Genomic DNA, 18,887 nt, shown 5'->3' with positions numbered 1-18,887 from the left:
AATATTACAATGATACAGAAAATCAAACACAGAAAAACAAATCAAATGACATTAATAATCCCTGGGAGTTTACTGGTAAGAGCTGGTTATAATCAAATCTTTCTAATAGAGGTAATTAGCTCATTAAGTCCTCTGTGGTAAGAAATTCATCCTGTGCTAGAAGAAAAATAATAATATTAATCCTTGAGGTCGCTGGTATGAGGCAGCTGTGGACAAGACAAGATACAAGGAAATGACCAGTTCACATCGGATTAGGAAACCCCTCAATAACTAGCAAATCAAACTGAAGTTTAAGCACCATGGACAGGGACACAAACAGACGTGTCCGTAACACAACAAAATGCTTATTAAAAATAAGCAAAACTGATGCTGATGTTCCAGGAACAGATTTACAATAGACTGGCACCTGAGTAAGTCAAATTCATGATGCAGGACCTAGGACAGTTGCACAAGCAGACCATAACTTCACAGTAGACTAGCAGATTGCTGATAAATGAGAAAGTCCTGTGCTTCACTGACAACTTACCTCTGTGTGGGACATACGGCTGCCTTTGTGTGATGCCTTGTGTCTGTCTGCCTGAGGCTACATCAATGTGACCTGCGTACATTGATGCTGGAACCAGTCCTGATTTAATAAAATTAATCACACAACTAGGATTTCATCTTTAGAAATCCTTTTTGTTTAGCAACTCTGCTCTGGAACATGTAGGCAACTAGCTTCTCTATATGGGGTGCATGAAATGCTAATTTAGAACAGACAAAAACAAAAGTCAAACTGATGCTACAGCATCATGGACAATGTTAAAGCACAATTCGGGTTCACAATAGACTGGACACAAGAGATTAATAAAGAAGCCGCACTGCAGAGCCATGGACATTTACAACAGCAGAGACCAGAATCAGCTTGGACTGAGAAAATATCAATATTTGAGGATCTCAAACTAAAAAACAAAATAAATATTGGCACAAGCAGAAGTCGGTTTCAGAACTTAAAGGAAAGTGCTGATTAATGAGAAAGTAAAAGGGATCATGTAGTACCATGGATACTGTTACACAAAGAGGTCAGGGTGGACTGAGAAAATGGTCATTCCTAAAGAAATCATACTGATGCTGCAGAACTATGAAGATCAGAACAGGCGGAGGTCAGGTTCTTTGTAGACTGGAAGCTGCTGATTATAAAGCAAGTAAAACTGACACTGCAGCACCATGGACAGTGGCACAAGAGGATGTCATGTTCAAAGTGGACGGGAAAACTGCTCCTCAATAGGAAAATTAACCTAATGTTGCAGCAGCATCAACAGTGGCATGAGCTGCGGTCAGATGCTGGTTAGTTCACTGATTAATAATAAAGGGATGGTCGGAGGAGGACAAGGTGAGGGTCAATGCAAGACAAGTCAAATTTATTTGTATGGCAAATTTGAGCAACAAGACAATTCAAAGTGCTTTACATGATGAACAAAGTACACTCTTCACCAACATAGAAGACAACACAACGATGGGGTCTGTAGGTGTGTGTTGATGGACCTTGGAGGCATGGAGAAGCACCTGGTAGACAAACAACCATACAGACTCAAACACACTCATACCTAAACACCGTTTTAGAGTGTTACATATTCAGTTCAGTTTATTTATACAGCACCAATTCACAACTAGTCTTATCTCAAAGAACTTTCCACACAAACCTGTCAAATTAATTTCCAATTAGACAAGAAATCAGAATAAACTAGATTCATATGAAGATAATTCAATCATGAAGAGATCAGTTTCAATAATGATCCAACCTGATCCTCACTGGAATACAAGACAGTCTGTTGGCCAACAGTTATCTATGTAAGGGAGCCTAGCCAACCGCATCAAGACTTTGATTTTGTTATTTATTAACTGATCAAATAAGTTTTTCTAATCAATATGTTTGAAATAGAAAAAAAAACCTACTCACTTTTTAGTTAGATACTGGTTAAGTATCAATGGTTCTCTACCAGGCCAGTGTTCACCCAGTCACTTCATTGTCCACTCTGTCCTCTCCAGGTTTTATGAAACCAACTATTTTCATAGGTTAAAAATCCTGTGATTTATTTACAAGAAAACTGCTGTCAAATACTTTTAGTTGGAAGATTAAATATATTCAAAGTCAGATTGTATATAGAAAAGAAGGTGGAACTATTGGATATTTTAAAGAGGGAATAATGTTTTGCAGTTATTTCATCATTATAAAAAAAAAAAAACTTTTTCCATTATTCAACACATATGGTAAGAAGGGGGAAAATAACAGGGTGGACATATCTTATTTGCTTCTATATTATCTGCTTAAAGTGAATCATTGAAAAAAGGAGCTGAAGATCTACTTAATAGAATCAATATGGAATTAAACAGACATTTGGAAGTCTAAACGCCACTTTACTGTGATATTAATTGTTGCGTAGGTGCCAAGAAGAAGCCCAACAGATTTATTTTCACAAGTGGAGCAGGCACAAGACATGCTGCACCGCCCCATCCACCCAACCGCAGCCCAGAAAAGTCAAAGTTCTTTAAAACATTCATTCATATACAATTTATTGATCTTCAGCTTAATTCAATTCAACCTTGCTTTTATAGCTCCTTTTAAAACCAAGACATAAACACAAAGATACTGCAGTAAGACTAATTAATAAAGGAGTCAGGAAACATTAAAACAATTTCTTTTAAAGTAAGACTAATTTGCTAAGAAAATATAAAACAACCATAATTAAAGTAAAAAATAGAACAAAACATTATAAACTGAAAAATAAGGTACAGTGATTTTTTTTCAGCTACTAACCAACAGTTTTAACATATTATTAATGAAAAGGTACGACTTCATGGCAGAGCTTTGTCATTAATGAAGCAGGTAGGGTAAAGAGAGCTCTATAAACTATAACCAATAATCGTGCCACATCTGCCATTTGTGACTTTTATAGACTTAATACAAACTCCATGTAGAGGTGCAACTTTAACAGTTTTAAAGAAGTTTGTCAAAGTGGAGTTCTGTGTTTTGTTGCTTCTGAGGCAAAAGAAGGGAAAAGACAGCTTATGGTTGGATTAAAACCCTCGTTTTGAACAATAAACTTTCACTTTAAAACTGTATTAAAATCTTTACTGAGGAAAGCTTGGGATATTCACAGATAATCATAAAACAAGTCTGAAAGACATCCAACACAGAGCAGCAACATAAATTAAATGGAGTAAACGGGTCAAATATTACATTGAATGAAGGATTTACTCCATGTTTCATCACAGATTGCTGTAAACAGACACTGATGATATGAAATTTATTACAGCTAAAGCTAACAGAATGTTTTGATATAACTGCATGGTTAACAAATGTTGTTGTGCAATAATATGCTGATGTTATTTTATATTTAATTAAATAACCAGCCTTTCAAGTATTGTCCTGTGAATACCAGCTGAATATGGTGGTGATATTAGAACAATAGATGAAAGAGTGATTCAAGCACTCGCATTACTGAACAGCAAACTCTGCATACATATGGAATCAATTCACCGCACCTTCTCTTCAAAATGTAAGAATTTAACAAAAAACAACAACTCTAAGTTAAAATATGTCAATTAAAAAACACTAGACTACAACTATTCAACTAAAACTACCAAACAAAATAAAGGAATACAGAAACTAATGAAACTATATACAAATAAAAGATAAAAGGGGACCAATAAAATTGATGCAATGACATCATAGTTCAGTGTTGATATTTAGGTTTAAGGACCAGGATTTATTTTGAGGAATCTGGAAATGAGGTCAAATTAGTTTTAAAAGTAATTAAGAGCAACAACTGGTATATGTTCAAACAACCAGTCACAACACAAAACAGAAGGTAAGTAAAACATTATTTTAATAAAATAATTTTCAAAAGAATAATTTCCCAAATTAGAAATCTATAACCTTTTGGGACAATTGATTTTCAATGGTATGTAATTATTCTTCAGCACATGGTTGAACAGAGTTATTACCGCTTAAAATGGAAGTGAGAAACTTTATAAGACGCCAGGGGGCGAACCGCCAATGGACAGATAGAGAGATGTGGTGATTCACATCTAGGTCACCAGCTGCTAAGACAAAGAAAATAGCTTATTCAATAATTGTATACGTTATTTTAAATACCATACAATACAAATATTAATGTGTATACAAGCATTGATGGTGCGTTATCCAACGATTACGGAGCGAATGAGACAAGCTCTGTTGTAAACAAAGCTGTATACCATGTTTATAAACAAGGCTATTAGCTTGTTAGCCGCTAGCAAAGACAACCTTTAGCATGTTTTAAGCAGTACTGGAACACATTTTTAGCAGCTTAGTTCAAAGCGATTAAACAAAAACACAAATAAAATGGAGCAAAATCCCATTACTGGACAATCACTGTTTAAAACATCTCATTGAAATAACGTTTGTTTCAACTTTAAAACACAGAACAAATAAAACTAGCCTGAAAGCTTAGAGGCCTGTTCAGATTAGCTTCACCAGGTAGCCTCATACCACAACAAACAAAAGCTAAACACAATGAAATTAACAATACTTTGCCCTGTCAGCCCATGAGTCTCACCTTAGATGGCAGTCCAGAACCATGCCCAGGTACTTCTAGCATTAGTCTCAATTTGATCTCAATCGATGATGGTTGGGGAGAATGACTGAAGCTTCCTGAAGTAAATAGCAACTTGAATTTTTGGCACCAATTAGTGAAAAGGTCTGAACTAGTCCATGCTCCTCTCCTTTGTGGTCTAAAAGGGCCATGTCGTCAGCATATTTAATTAAATGTCTATTAGGGAAAGTGCTTTTGCAGGAGTTTTTGTACAAGGTGAATAACAATGAAGATAAAACACATCCCTGAGGAGAGCTTGTGCTGGTAATTGTTTTGTCAGAGAGTGTTGAACCTGCTGGACTCTACCTGTTAAAAAGTCTGTAATCCATAAAACCAACCTATGTGCAATGAAACACTCTCATTTAAATCTGTTAAAACCCTAGGCTGAATGGTGGCCCTGGCAAACATAACTAGCAATGGGTTTGTCTTTTCTCTTAATTCTATCATCCTGGTTTAGATTTGACTTGAAGGTGAAGTTTTTACCACATTCATCATAACCAAAATGTTTCTCTCCAGTTTGGATTCTTGCGTTTGTTCAATTGTGACTTGAAGCCAAAACAGTCCACACAAAGATCTTAACCAAAGGGTTTATTTCCAGTGTGAATTCTCATGTGTCTGTTTAATAGTGACTTGGAGACAAATCTTTTTCCACATGCATCACAACTAAAAGGTTTGTCTCCTGTGTGGACTTTTGTGTGTCTTTTGAGATCTCGTTTCAAGTCAAACTTTTACCACAATCACCACAGTTAAAATCTTTACTACCTGTCTGAAACTTCGTCAAAGAATCTATGTTTTTCTTCTCTCTGAAACACGTCTCATTACCAAAACAATCTGAAGACATTAATCTTGGATGACATGTCATGTGACTATGAAGAGAGCGTCTGTTAGCAAATTTTCCTCCACACTCAGAGCAGCTCAAAGATTTGTTGACAGTGTTTCGGCCTGATCCTGAAATATCCTATCTAGGAGTGACGCTGAAAAACTAGTCCATGCATTTGTTACTTCAAGGCTGGGCTATTGTAATTCTTTACTATCAGGATGTCCACAAAATGCAGTTAAAAGCCTTCAGCTGATTCAAAATGCTGCAGCAAGAGGTCTGATGAAAATTAAAAAGAGAGGTCATATTTCTCCTATTTTAGCTTCCCTTCATTGGCTCCCTGTTAAATCCAGAATATAATTTAAAATTCTCCTCCTCACATATAAAGCCCTTAATGATCTAGCTCCATCATACATCAGAGATCTGATTGTTCCATATGTTCCTAACAGAGCACTTTGTTCTCAGACTGCAGGTTTACTGGTGGTTCCTAGAGTCTCTAGAAGTAGAATGGGAGGCAGATCCTTTAGTTATCAGGCTCCTCTCCTGTGGAACCAGCTCCCAGTTTTAGTCCGTGAGGCAGACACCCTGTCTACTTTTAAGGCTAGGCTTAAAACTTTCCTTTTTGATAAAGCTTATAGTTAGAGTGGCTTAGGTTATCCTGAGCTATCCTCCTTATTTTTTACCTCCGTCTTCTTCCCTCCCTGTTGGTTGGAGTAAGGGGGAGTCAGGTTTAGCCTAAACCGGCTCAGTTATGGTTGAGGTGCAAACACACCCTCCATTTCTGCTACCTGTATGACCCCTTCTCTTTTCCAATGGTTATAATCAGTCTGACAGAGAGAGGTATCCCAATCCTTGTAGTTTTTAGTATAACAATGACCATCAGTGGGACCCTTTGTGGGGTGCCTTGAGACGACATTGTTGTAAATAAGCGCCGTTTAACTAAATAATCTGAACTGAAACTATCTGTGTAGTTATGCTGCTATAGGCTTAGGCTGCTGGAGGACATAATGACCACTTTCACCCTCTTTGCTACATTCTCACACTACTCTCCAATTTTGCATTATTTTCTGTTATTTCAGTTTTTAATTTTGTTCTCTCTCTTTTCTCTTCCTAGAAGCTACATCTGGCCTGACTCTGTGTCTACCTGTGACACCTTTCTGGAGAGGGGAATCGTCCGAGCTTCTGCTGGCAACAACTTAATGCTCACCCTCTACCGATGATCCACATAGCCCTGTCTTTTAGTGTTTAACCCTTTCTCTCTCCTAGACATGGCGATTGACTGAGCTTCTACTGTGACTAACTCTATGTGCTCTCTTTCAGACTCTAACCTTGAAAACTGGCTCAGAGTTTTTCTGTTCTTTCTTTCTAGGTGAAACGACTAAAGGAGCTACATCCATTAACATTTACTTTTCCTTCCCATAGAAAGTACTCCTGGATCAGTGCTTCTTTGTTCTCTTTGTGTCTCTGCTCTGTTCTCTCTAACCCCCAGTCGGTCGTGGCAGATGGCCGCTCACACTGAGCCTGGTTCTGGTTCTGCTGGAGGTTTCTTCCTGTTAAAAGGGAGTTTTTCCTCTCCACTGTCGCTACATGCATGCTCAGTATGAGGGATTGCTGCAAAGTCAATGCCAGTGACTGTCCACTGTCTCTACATGCTCATCCAGGAGGAGTGAATGCTGCAAGTCACTGATTGGATGCAATCTGCTGGGTTTCCTTAGATAGAAAAACTTTTTATCCAATTTGAATAAATAACTGAATCTGACTGAACTGTTCAATGGTTAGGATTAATTGGAATGTATGAACCTGACTTTGTGAAGAACCTTGAGACAACATGTGTTGTGAATTGGCGCTATATAAATAAAACTGAAAATTGAATTGAATTGAATTGAATCCTGGAGTCCTGCTCTCCTTCCAATCATCTTCACTGTCTTCGGTTTCAGAGTCTGATAAGCGTTTAAGCTCAGATTCATGATGCTTCACATCATGATCCTCTTCATCATCTTCACTGTCTTCAATCTCTGAATAGTTGGAAGAGCCTCCATGATTATTTAGATCTGGGTTCCTGCTGGATTCTGCTGTCCCACAGTCCTCTACTTTAATTTCTGCTTTTATCTGGTCAGCTGAGTTGCTGCTTGGAAGATCTCTGTCTTCTGTTTGATGTTGATGAAGCTGAGAGAACAGAGGTTTCCCTTCATCCTCTTCACTCTTCATATGAACAACAGTTAATGGAAACCTGGTATAATCAGTCTCCTTCTTCACATTCAGTTGTTCTCCATCCTGGCTGGCCCAGATTCTTTCATTTTCCTCCTTTATGTGGAGGAGCTGCAGCTCCTGCTGGTCCATATCAGGACTCTGTTCTTCAGGAGCCTCTTCTTTAAAATCTGCAGACATCATTGAAACACATTACATGCATTATGAACAACTTTATCCTGACAATGTTACAAATATGATAAAGATTAAAACTAGAGAAAATAATCTGATAAATATTATCAGTGAACAGTACAGTAGGTAAAATCAGTGATGCCACAATGGTGTGATAACACTGAGTGTAAATATTACGGTTTCACCATGTCATGGAATAAATTCCATATTCTAAAACACAAATGTATACAGTGATTTAATTGCATTAATTTAAAGATGTAAAAAAAATACATCGCTGATAAAAATACCGTATATTTATTAGTTTGTACAAAATAATAGAAAGAGCCTCTTTTGCTACTTTAAGGGTTTTCAATAACTTTTGATGCTTTTATTAGAAGCTTCGTGCTTTTGATTGGTTATGATTTTACTCAGAATGTCTTAAATCTCTTTATTCCTGCCTTACAGGTACATACTTTCTAAGGCACACAAAGGTATGACAAAGAGATGTAATAGAGAAAATGAGAAGAAAAAACAGCGGATACCCATAAGCCCAGCATTGGCCCAGCCAATGTCCAGCATTGTAAACATCATGCTGAGCTGTGCTCTACATTAGATTATAACTGGTGTTATCTAACCTCCTATCCAGCCAGTGTTATGTTTTAAACCAACTTGCTGTTGTTACTAATTAAGCCATGGGGTGATCTCCAAGTAGCTTTGGTGCCTTCAGTAATACATTTCTTCCTGATTGAAAATAATACTCTCCTCCAATCGAGGATTTCCTTTGGAAACTGGTCATTGATGCAGAAATCTGCTCCCCATTGATCTCTGCATAGACACCTGACCTGCTCTTTCTGCTTGTAGTGCCTGAACTTCGCTACAATTGGCAGAGGCCGGTTGTTGTCGGGCTTCTTACCTCTGAGCCTGGGAACACGATGGAATGTGATGTTTTTAACCTTGTGACGTTCAAATTCCCAGACAGTGCATTCAGCATTCTCCTCGGCCCATTCTGGGATGCCAGAGAAGACAAGGTTGTCCCGCATGCCCCCCGGCTGTATATTCAGGATGGTCTCCCTCATTTCTTTGTGTCGGACAGCTGCATCATTCCATCGGTACATTTCTTTACCTTATCCCTCAGTGTTAGTTCTTTGCTGTGAGCGAAGCTTGTTGTTCGTGGCTGAATTCCAGAGATTCCCTCAAAGCTTGAAAATTACTTGTGGAGAACCTCCACCAGGGTAAGACGAGCACCCAGGCTGAGTGGCGTCTTGTCAATAGAGTCCAGGACATCAGGATAGCTTTTCTATGGAGAAATAGTGGAAGTGCTGGCCGAGCATTCTGAACGGGGGTATCTTGATGCTGGTGTGGTCATGGATGCAGATTTTTTATGTTTTCCTCATTACGATTTTGTAAAAACATTTGTCTACCGAGCTCTCCAGGCTGTCTAAGGTTTCGTCTTCCAGTTTGTTTTACTGGCAAATATGAGACAGTGGTTACTATTTTAAACGTTTCTATGTTGGACTTCAATTTATTGGCTTGTTTTACTTGAGTTATTACTTGGGCACTGCTTTCGCGAGATATCAGACACTCATGTCCCCACGTCCATGCTTCTCACTTAATACTTCCAATTATTAAGTGCTAGCAGCCAAACAATCACAATTTCATTGAATATTTTGACCCCTCCCTGGGCTGCCACCTTAACGTGGTGAAGGGGTTTTATTGCCCCAATGATCCTAGGAGCTTTGTTGTCAGGGGCTTTATGCCCCTGGTAGGGTCACCTAAGGCGAGTAGGTCCTGGGTGAGGGATCATTCACAGCGCAGCCCACAGACCCCTTATGAGATGGAAACAGTGTACCCTCATCCGGACGTGGAAGAGATTTCGGCTAGAAATAGTCGGGCTCACCTCCACGCAAGCCTCTGGCTCTGGAATCAGTCTCCTTGAGAGGGGTTGGACACTCTTCCACTCTGGAGTTGCGCTTGTTGGGAGGCTCAGAGCTGGGGTGGGCATACTTGCCCCCATCTTGGCGCCTGTACGTTGGGGTTCACCCCAGTGAACAAGAGGGTAGCCTCCCTCCGTGTACGGGTGGGGTGACGGGTTCTGACTGTTGTTTGTGCCTATGCACCAAGCGGCAGTTCAGACTACCCACCCTTTTTGGAGTCCTTGGAAGGGGTGTTGGAGAGCGCCCCTCCGGGAGACCCCCTTGTTTTGCTGGGGGACTTCAACGCTCACATTGGTAATGACAGTGAGACCTAGAGGGGTGTGGTTGGGAGGAATGACCCTCCCGTTCTGAACCCGAATGGTGTTTTGTTATTGGACTTCTGTGCTCGTCAATGATTGACCAGCTCTCTACGCACCTGATCTTGTGAACTACAACAACATTTAATTTCCCTTTGGAATTAATGAAGTATTTTTTAATTGAATTGAATCAACAGAGATTTCAAAGCTACAAGCAGAAGATAAATGAGGAGGGGGAGTCAGACCCAGGACCTTCGGGCTACTGCTGAGAGGTAGTTGATGTAACAACGAAGCAGAGTTAAAGCTGCTACTGGGGTTAGGAGAGTCAAACCTATTTTAAGTTTTAGGCCGTGGTTCATTTTTACTCAACTAAAACTGAATTAGTGATGCTGGATGTTTATGTTGGGCCAAAGTAAGAAATACTGCTAGTCACTGGATTTGAAAAGCAGGGCCAGTTATTTTTAATTCAAATTAAGAAAATTCAGTGCCATCCATGCCCAGATGTTACTGAGACAATCAAGAAGAGGCTAAACAGAAACATTATGTTTTAAGAGGGAAAGAGACTTGACAGTCATCAGCACAAAAATAAAACGCAATGTTTTCTAAAAGCAGCAGAGAGATCAGGAGAGGACCAAGAATGGAGCCTTGAGGTATCCCCCAGGGGAGGTAAAATCATCCACCATGACCCAGAAACTCCTATCAGAGAAGTAAGACCTGAACCATTAAAGAGCTGAGCCAGTGATGCCCACCCACTGCTCTAGTCTGGAGATGAGAACGTTATGATCCACTGGATCAAAAGCAGCTGGTAAAATTTGTCAGCTGTAGCAGTGAGCGGTACGGCAGATAAGCAACAAGGGCAAATATATTTAATTAGGGCAGCAAAAAGATGATTAGAAAAGGCCACAGAATCATACATCCATAACAGTAGATATCTTTATAATCTGTTTGGGTCGTATTTTCCCAGCAGTTTCAGCTCAGGAAACGTCTCATTTCTTCCTCCTTTTTGTGAAGCAAATCTACTTTAGATCATAAAAGACAACCAGATGCACCAGACTGTTAGCTGCCAGACAGGAGACACACACACAAACAAATCCTTACTCTTGATAGGAGCCGCAGTTAATGGAAACCTGGTATCAGTCTCCTCCTTCACAGTGAGCTGCTCTCCTTCCTGACTGGTCCAGAGTTCCTCCTGTTCCTCCTTTATCTGGAGGGGCTCTGGCTCCTGCTGATCCACATCAGGACTCTGTTCTTCAGGAGCCTCTTCTTTAACATCTGCTGGCAGCACTGAAACACATTACATGCATTATGAACAACTTTAACTTTATGTTTCTAAGCTGGTAAAGATTCACATTAGAGAAAAACATCTGATCAGCAGTTTAGAGAAAACTGAACCTCAAGAACTGACAGTTTAGGTCATGTGCAGAATCTCATATTTAACCCCTGAATTAAATCACTATTATATAAAACATAATTGCCTGAGTTTTGCTGTGAAGCAGATGGTTTGTGAAGTAGAGATTGTTCATATGAATATAGCACAGAGACCAGAAATAAACACATTTCATCATTTAGTGCAGTGATAAGAAAAAGGAGACATAATTTATCATAAACCAACAACTACTTGTTCCTTAAACAATCCTTCAATGTGTGAAATATGCATCAGGCGGCATTAGTGGACAGTTTCTGAGGGAAATCCATCAGAACCCATGAGATCTATTCTATTCTATGATTAGTTGTAGCTTTAATTATTAAGTATCACTTTTATATCAGTGAGCGTTATTATTCAATGATGGGAACACGTGTTACTCCATGCTTGTGGCTTTATGTTCAGAATATTTGATGTACAAATGATAGTTTAATATGCACTGAAGGAGCTCTCTCTACATCAGCAACAAGAAGATTACAGAACAGTTTCTGGTTATTTTATTGAACTTCATATTCAGTGAGATGTTTTATCTAAAACATGGCCGTCCCCTTAAACCAGGCGCCTATAACTTTACAATCCAAAGAGCGTTTCTTGTTCTACAGTTTGTTTTACAGAGAGGAACAGGCAAAACCTTGAGGAAAATGATGAGAAAGCTAGCAGAGACACACCCTAAAAGACTTGAAGCTGTAATTGTGACCAAAGGTGGTAGGGGGGTTCTCTGGAAGTCCACCGTCATCTCCACTGTCTTCAGACTAGATGTATCTGCATGCCACCCCAGATCAGGATGCTGATGGCGTCTGCAAAGTTCAGGAGTTTCACAGACGAGTCCGCTGAAGTGCCATCGTTTGTATACAGGGAGAGAAGAATAGTGAGGAGAGAAGCAGCACCTGGAGGTCAGTCATGAAGCTGGTGATCCACTGTCAGGTGGAGGCCAGCACTGTGAGCTTTTGATGGAGGATGTCTGGGTTGATGGGGTTTGTTTAATCCCGTCTCTCCTAGAAATAGCTACTGGCTGAACTTCTACTGTGACTAACTGTAGGTGCTCTCTTTCATCCTCTAGACTTGAAAACTGGCTCAGTATTTATCTGCGTAGATGTCTTTCTCTTCTAGATGAAGCCACTAAAGGAGCTAATAATGCCTTTAACATTTTACTTTTCTTTCACATAGAAAGTACTCCTGGATCAGGGCTCCTGTGTTTCTTTTGTGTTTCTGCTTTGTTCTCTCAATCCCTCAGTTGATCGGCCAGGAGGAGTGAATGCTGCCAGTCCCTGACTTGATGCAAGGATTAATTAGAATGTATGAACCTGATCTGGAAACTGTATGATTCAACTGAAATGACTTTGTAAAGTGCCTTGAGACAACATGTGTTGTGAATTGGCGCTATAGAAATAAATTGGATTGAAGGCCGAACTGAAGTCTATAAACAGGACTTTGTCGTATATCCCTGGTTGGTCGAAGTGGTGCAGGATACAATGTACACCACAAATGTAAGATTGGTGTCTGCATAAAAGATTGAAAACAGTGCATCATTGCTTCATCTATTTTACAATCAACTCCTTCTGTTTGGTCTATGTGATAAAAAGAAAAAATACTATGAAGTTTGTGAATAAAACAGTTCAAGGCATATTCAAGCTCTTTCAAGGCCCTGTGGTCTACATCTACCTTGACCAGGACCCAAACACCAGGACTTCTTAGAAGATGGAAGAAACAGACACCTACAGATTATCTTTGCAAAATGAGGAAGAATGTGGTTCTTTATATGATTCAGTCAGAATTCATTAATTTATAAACTAATTCATTTTTAGGTTACTTGAAATGTATATCAATACATGACTGCAGTAATATAACAATGTTATGTGCTTTAACTTTATTCATTTATTGATCGACTATATTTTACTTATCATATAAGTAGCATTAAACATCTTCCTCAAATATTAAAACTGAAACAACATGAGATGTTTGTCCAAAACTCCTGCAGCTGTAATCATTCCCAACAAACAGATCTTTGTGCTTCCAGCGGCTCCCATACCGCTCCTCTACCGTAATACACCATGGATGGACGCATCTGATTTCTACCGTCAGCGATCGTCGGCTCACTTCACCGCAGTTAGATGATCCTCTGTCGTTTCAAACTCTAATATTTCTGAGCTGGACAGTAAGAGAATGTTTCAGTTAGGTCATATTCTGAGGTTCAGCCACTAATCATTTCTCTTTGTGTTTTTTCAGTGACGGGAGATTAGATTCGCCGCTTCTGTTGTGCTTGACCAAGTTTGCAATAAACTTCTTTATTTAACAAGTTCTCTGAGTGTCTCTGCATGTGGGTTAAGTCGGCTGTAAAAATCATGACAGTAATGTTTAGATTGTTTTACTTAATGTTGTATATATATATATATATATATATATATAAATCACACTGTTCCAATAACATCAAATGAACACTTAAACAACACAACATAACTCCAAGTAAATCAAACTTGTGTGAAATCAAACTGTCCACCTAGGAAGCAACACTGATTGACAATCAATTTCACATGTTTTTGTTCAAATGAAATAGAAAACAGGGGGAAATATTTGGTGATTATCAAGACACTCAATAAAGGAGTGGTTCTGCAGGTGGAGACCACAGACCACTTCTCAGTACCGATGCTTTCTGGCTGATGTTTTGGTCACTTTTGAATGTTGGTGGTGCTTTCACACTCGTGGTAGCATGAGACGGACTCTACAACCCACACAAGTGGCTCAGGTAGTGCAGCTCATCCAGGATGGCACATCAATGCCAGCTGTGGCAAGAAGGTTTGCTGTGTCTGTGGGCAACAACCCAGCAGCAGAACCGCTACCTCCGCCTTTGTGCAAGGAGGAACAGGAGGAGCACTGCCAGAGCCCTGCAAAATGACCTCCAGCAGGCCACAAATGTGCATGTGTCTGCACATTTGAGACCGACTCCATGAGGATGGTATGAGGGCCCGACATCCACAAATGGGGGTTGTGCTCACAGCCCAACACCGTGCAGGACCCTTGGCATTTGCCAGAGAACCCCAGTATTGGCAAATTCGCCACTGGCGCCCTTTGCTCTTCACAGATGATAGCAGGTTCACACTGAGCACATGTGACAGATGTGACATAGTCTGGAGACACTCTGGAGAGCAATCTGCTGACTGCAACAATGGTGTGGGGTGACATTTCTTTGGAGGGCAGCATGGTCATCCATGTGATCTCCAGAGGTAGCCTGACTGCCATTAGGTACCGAGATGAGATCCTCAGACTCCTTGTGAGACCATATGCTGCTGCGGTTGGCCCTGGGTTCCTCCTAATGCAGGACAATGCTAGACCTCATGTGGCTGGAGTGTGTCAGCAGTTCCTGCAAGATGAAGACATTGAAGCTATGGTCCGGCCCGGCCCGCCCGTTCCCCAGACCTGAATCCGATTGAGCACATCTGGGACATCATGTCTCGCTCCATCCACCAACGTCACGTTGCACCACAGACTGTCCAGGAGTTGAAGGATGCTTTAGTCCAGGTCTGGGAGGAGATCCCTCAGGAGACCATCCACTGTCTCATCAGGAGCATGTCCAGGCGTTGTAGGGAAGTCATACACAATACCGAGCCTCATTTTGACTTGTTTTAAGGACATTACATCAAAGTTGGATCAGCCTGTAGTGAGTTTTTCCACTTTAATTTTGTGTGTGACTCCAAATCCAGGCCTCTATTGGTTAATAAATTTGATTTCCATTGATGATTTATGTGTGATTTTGTTGTCAGCACATTCAACTTTGTACAGAACAAAGTATTCAATGAGAATATTTCATTCATTCAGATCTAGGATGTGTTATTTGAGTGTTCCCTTTATTTATTTTGAGCAGTGTACTATTCTAGGTCTCATATTGACCTATAATTTGTCTCATCAGACTCAGATACTGTAATCTCTCAGAAGAAAGCTGTGAAGTTCTGGCTTCAGTTCTCAGCCTACAGACATCCAGTCTGAGAGAGATGGACCTGAGAAACAATGTGCTCTGATGGTGGCTATTCAGTCTGGGATGATTTCAGAGAAACAGCCATTCCCTCCTCAACCCGTCTCCAACAGAGTAGCAGTGTACATGGACTGGCCTGCTGGCACTCTTTCATTCTACGAAGTCTTCAGTAACACTCTGATCCAAATCCACACCCTCAACACCACCTTCACTGAACCTCTCTATCCTGGATTTATGTTGCAGCCAGTTTCCTCAGCGACTTTGTGTTTTATTTAAAATGAACAGATAGTTTAATCTTTATTTATATCTTCAGCATTTGACTCTTAGAATGTGTTACTGTTTTAATGTCCTCAGGTCAGTTTATTTATATAGCACCAATTCACAACTCATGTCATCTCAAGGCACTAAACAATTTAGTTCAATCATACACACTGATTCCAAGTCAAGTACATCCATTCCAATTGATCCAAATAATGCAGTGCAATTCAGTTTATTATTCAAATTGGTTAAAATGTTTTCTGTCTAATAAACCCAGTAAATTTCATTGAGTCAGCGACTTGCAGCACTGACTCCTTCTGGATGAGCATGTATCGACGGTGGACAGTCGATTGCATTGTGTTGTTGACTTTGCAGCAATCACTCATACTGAGCAGGAATGAAGAGGAATGGAGAGGAAAAGTCCACTTTAACAGGAAGAAACTTCCATCAGAACCAGATGTTCTGTTAATGTCAGTAGATGCTCCTTTAGTGGCTTCATCTGGGAGAGAAACCCAGCTAAGCAGATGACCTCTGAGCCAGTTTTCAAGTTTATAGGACTGAAGAAAAGAGCTCAGCCAATAGCTTTGTCTAGGAGAGAGAAAGGGTCAAACACTGAAAGGCAGGGCAAAGTCTATCATCTACTGAAGGAGAACATGAACTTATCTTCTCAGTGGTCATGCACATATTGTCCTCTCCAGTATTCACATTTAAAGAGAATATTTATGTTATCATTCAGCGGCAGCGAAGCATGCCTTAAGGTCTTGATACGTCTCTATCTGGAGTTGGACGTTCACTGTAACTGTGAAACCCAAACATGTCTCTCATTATTTTGTTCATTCATTTATAACTGCATCACTTACAAGGAAATCATCTAAATTTATACAATTTACTGATCTTCGGTTTAATTCAACCTTATAGCTCCTTTTAAAACCAAGACATAAACACAAAGATACTGCAGTAAGACTAATTAATATAGGAGTGAGGAAAGATTAAAACAATTCAATTTAAAGTAAGATTCATTTGCTAAAGAAAAATATAAAACCACCTTGATTAAAGTGAAAACAGAACAAAAAAACTGAAACATAACATAGAATAAATCTTTTCAGCTGCTAATCAACATAAAGTCTTTAGTTATTATTAATAAAAACGTCCGACTTCATGACAGAACTTTGTCATAAATGAAGCAGGTAGGGTAAAGTAAGGTCTTCCCCCGTGTAATTAAATGTTGTGATTATCAGCAATAAAACTAACAAATAATTGTGCCACATCTGCCATTTGTGACTTTTATAGACTTAATACAAACTCCATGTAGAGGTGTAACTTTAACAGTTTCAATGAGGTTTGTCAAAGTGGATTTCAGTGTTTTGTTGCTTCTGAGGCAAAAGAAGAGAAAAGACAGCTTCTGGTTGGATTAAAACCCTCGTTTTGAACCATAAACTTTCACTTTAAAACTGTATTAAAATCTTAACTGAGAGGAAGCTTGGGATATTCACAGATATTTAATAAATAAAGGTCTGAATCCAACAGAGAGCAGCAAAAGAAATTAAATGGTGTAGAAGGGTAAAATATTACATTGAATGAAGGATTTATTCCATCACAGATGGCTGTAGACAGACACTAATGATATGAAATTTATTACAATTATAGTTAACAGAAAATTAGGAATCTCAGAATGTTTTAAATTGATATGACTGCATGATAAACATAAATGTTGTTGTGCAATAATATGCTGAAGTTATTTAATATTTAATTAAATAACCATTCAGTCTTTCAAGTATTGTCCTGTTTATACCTGCTGACTGTGGTGGTGGTAGAAGAAGAGAAGAATAGATGAAAGAGTGATTCAAGCACTGGTATTACTGAACAGCAAACTCTGCACACATATGGAATAAATTCACAACTTCTCTTCAAAATGTAAGAATTTATTGACAAAAACAATTAAAATCCCAGTTAAAATATTTACTCGTACTCGTCGTCTTCCGCTTTATCCGGGACCGGGTCGCGGGGGCAGCAGACTCAGCAGAGATGCCCAGACGTCCCTCTCTCCAGACACCTCCTCCAGTTCCTCAAGGGGGAGCCCAAGGCGTTCCCAGGCCAGCCGAGAGACATAGTCCCTCCAGCGTGTCCTGGGCCATCACCTGAGCCTCCTCCTGGTGGGACGTGCCTGGAACACCTCCCGAGGAAGGCGTCCAGGAGGCATCCAGTATAGATGCCCGAGCCACCTCAACTGGCTCCTCTCGATGTGGAGGAGCAGCGGCTCTACTCCGAGCTCCTCCCAGATGGCCGAGCTCCTCACCCTATCTCTAAGGGAGCGCCCGGCCAACCTACGGAGGAAGCTCATTTCAGCCGCTTGTATCCTTGATCTCGTTCTTTCGGTCATGACCCAAAGTTCATGGCCATAGGTGAGGGTAGGAACGTAGACCGACCAGTAAATTGAGAGCTTTGCTTTTCGGCTCAGCTCTCTCTTCACCACAATGGACCGGCACAGCGCCCGCATTACTGTGGCAGCCGCACCGATCCGTCTCTCGATCTCCCGCTCCATTCTTCCCTCACTCGTGAACAAGACCCCAAGATACTTAAACTCCTCCACTTGAGGCAGGAACTGCCCTCCAACCTGAAGAGGACAAGCCACCCTTTTCCGGTCGAGTACCATGGCCTCGGACTTGGAGGAGCTGATCCTCATCCCAGCCGCTTCACACTCGGCTGAGAACCGCCACAGCGCCTGCTGTAGGTCTTGGCTAGAGGGGGCCAGCAGGACCACGTCATCCGCAAAAAGAAGAGACGAAATCCACTGGTCCCCAAACCAGACCCCCTCCGGCCCTTGGCTAGAAATCCTGTCCATAAAAGTTATGAACAGGACCGGTGACAAAGGGCAGCCCTGCCGGAGTCCAACATGCACCGGGAACAGGTCCGACTTAGTGCCGGCAATGCGGACCAAACTCCTGCTCCGCTCGTACAGGGACCGGATGGCCCCTAATAAAGGGCCCCCGATTCCATACTCCTGGAGCACCCCCCACAGGGCATCACGAGGGACACAGTCGAATGCCTTCTCCAGGTCCACAAAACACGTGAACCGGTTGGGCAAACTCCCATGAACCCTCGAGTACCCTGTAGAGGGTATAGAGCTGGTCCAGTGTTCCATGGCCGGGACGAAAACCACACTGCTCCTCCTGAAGCCGAGGTTCGACTATCGGTCGGACTCTCCTCTCCAATACCCT

The 18,887-nt window shown here is 40.7% G+C and overlaps 1 protein-coding gene across 6 annotated transcripts in view; it reads left to right on the top strand.

Moving 5' to 3' along the window:
* LOC124861426 (gastrula zinc finger protein XlCGF57.1-like) overlaps positions 1-18,887 on the top strand; it is a 1,067,819-nt gene that overhangs the window by 208,733 nt on the left and 840,199 nt on the right. Inside the window, exon 4 of one of the 6 annotated variants that reach the window (XM_047355193.1) lies at positions 1,062-1,067. The exons of the other annotated variants lie outside the window; for them this stretch is intronic. Within the exon in view, the coding sequence (XP_047211149.1) occupies positions 1,062-1,067 (6 nt within the window). The remainder of the gene's footprint in view (positions 1-1,061; positions 1,068-18,887) is intronic. 6 annotated transcript variants of the gene reach the window in all.

Source organism: Girardinichthys multiradiatus, chromosome 24 (genome assembly GCF_021462225.1).
Source record: "Girardinichthys multiradiatus isolate DD_20200921_A chromosome 24, DD_fGirMul_XY1, whole genome shotgun sequence".
NCBI classification, from domain to species: Eukaryota; Metazoa; Chordata; class Actinopteri; order Cyprinodontiformes; family Goodeidae; genus Girardinichthys; species Girardinichthys multiradiatus.
This window is presented reverse-complemented; position numbering and strand designations above follow the sequence as displayed.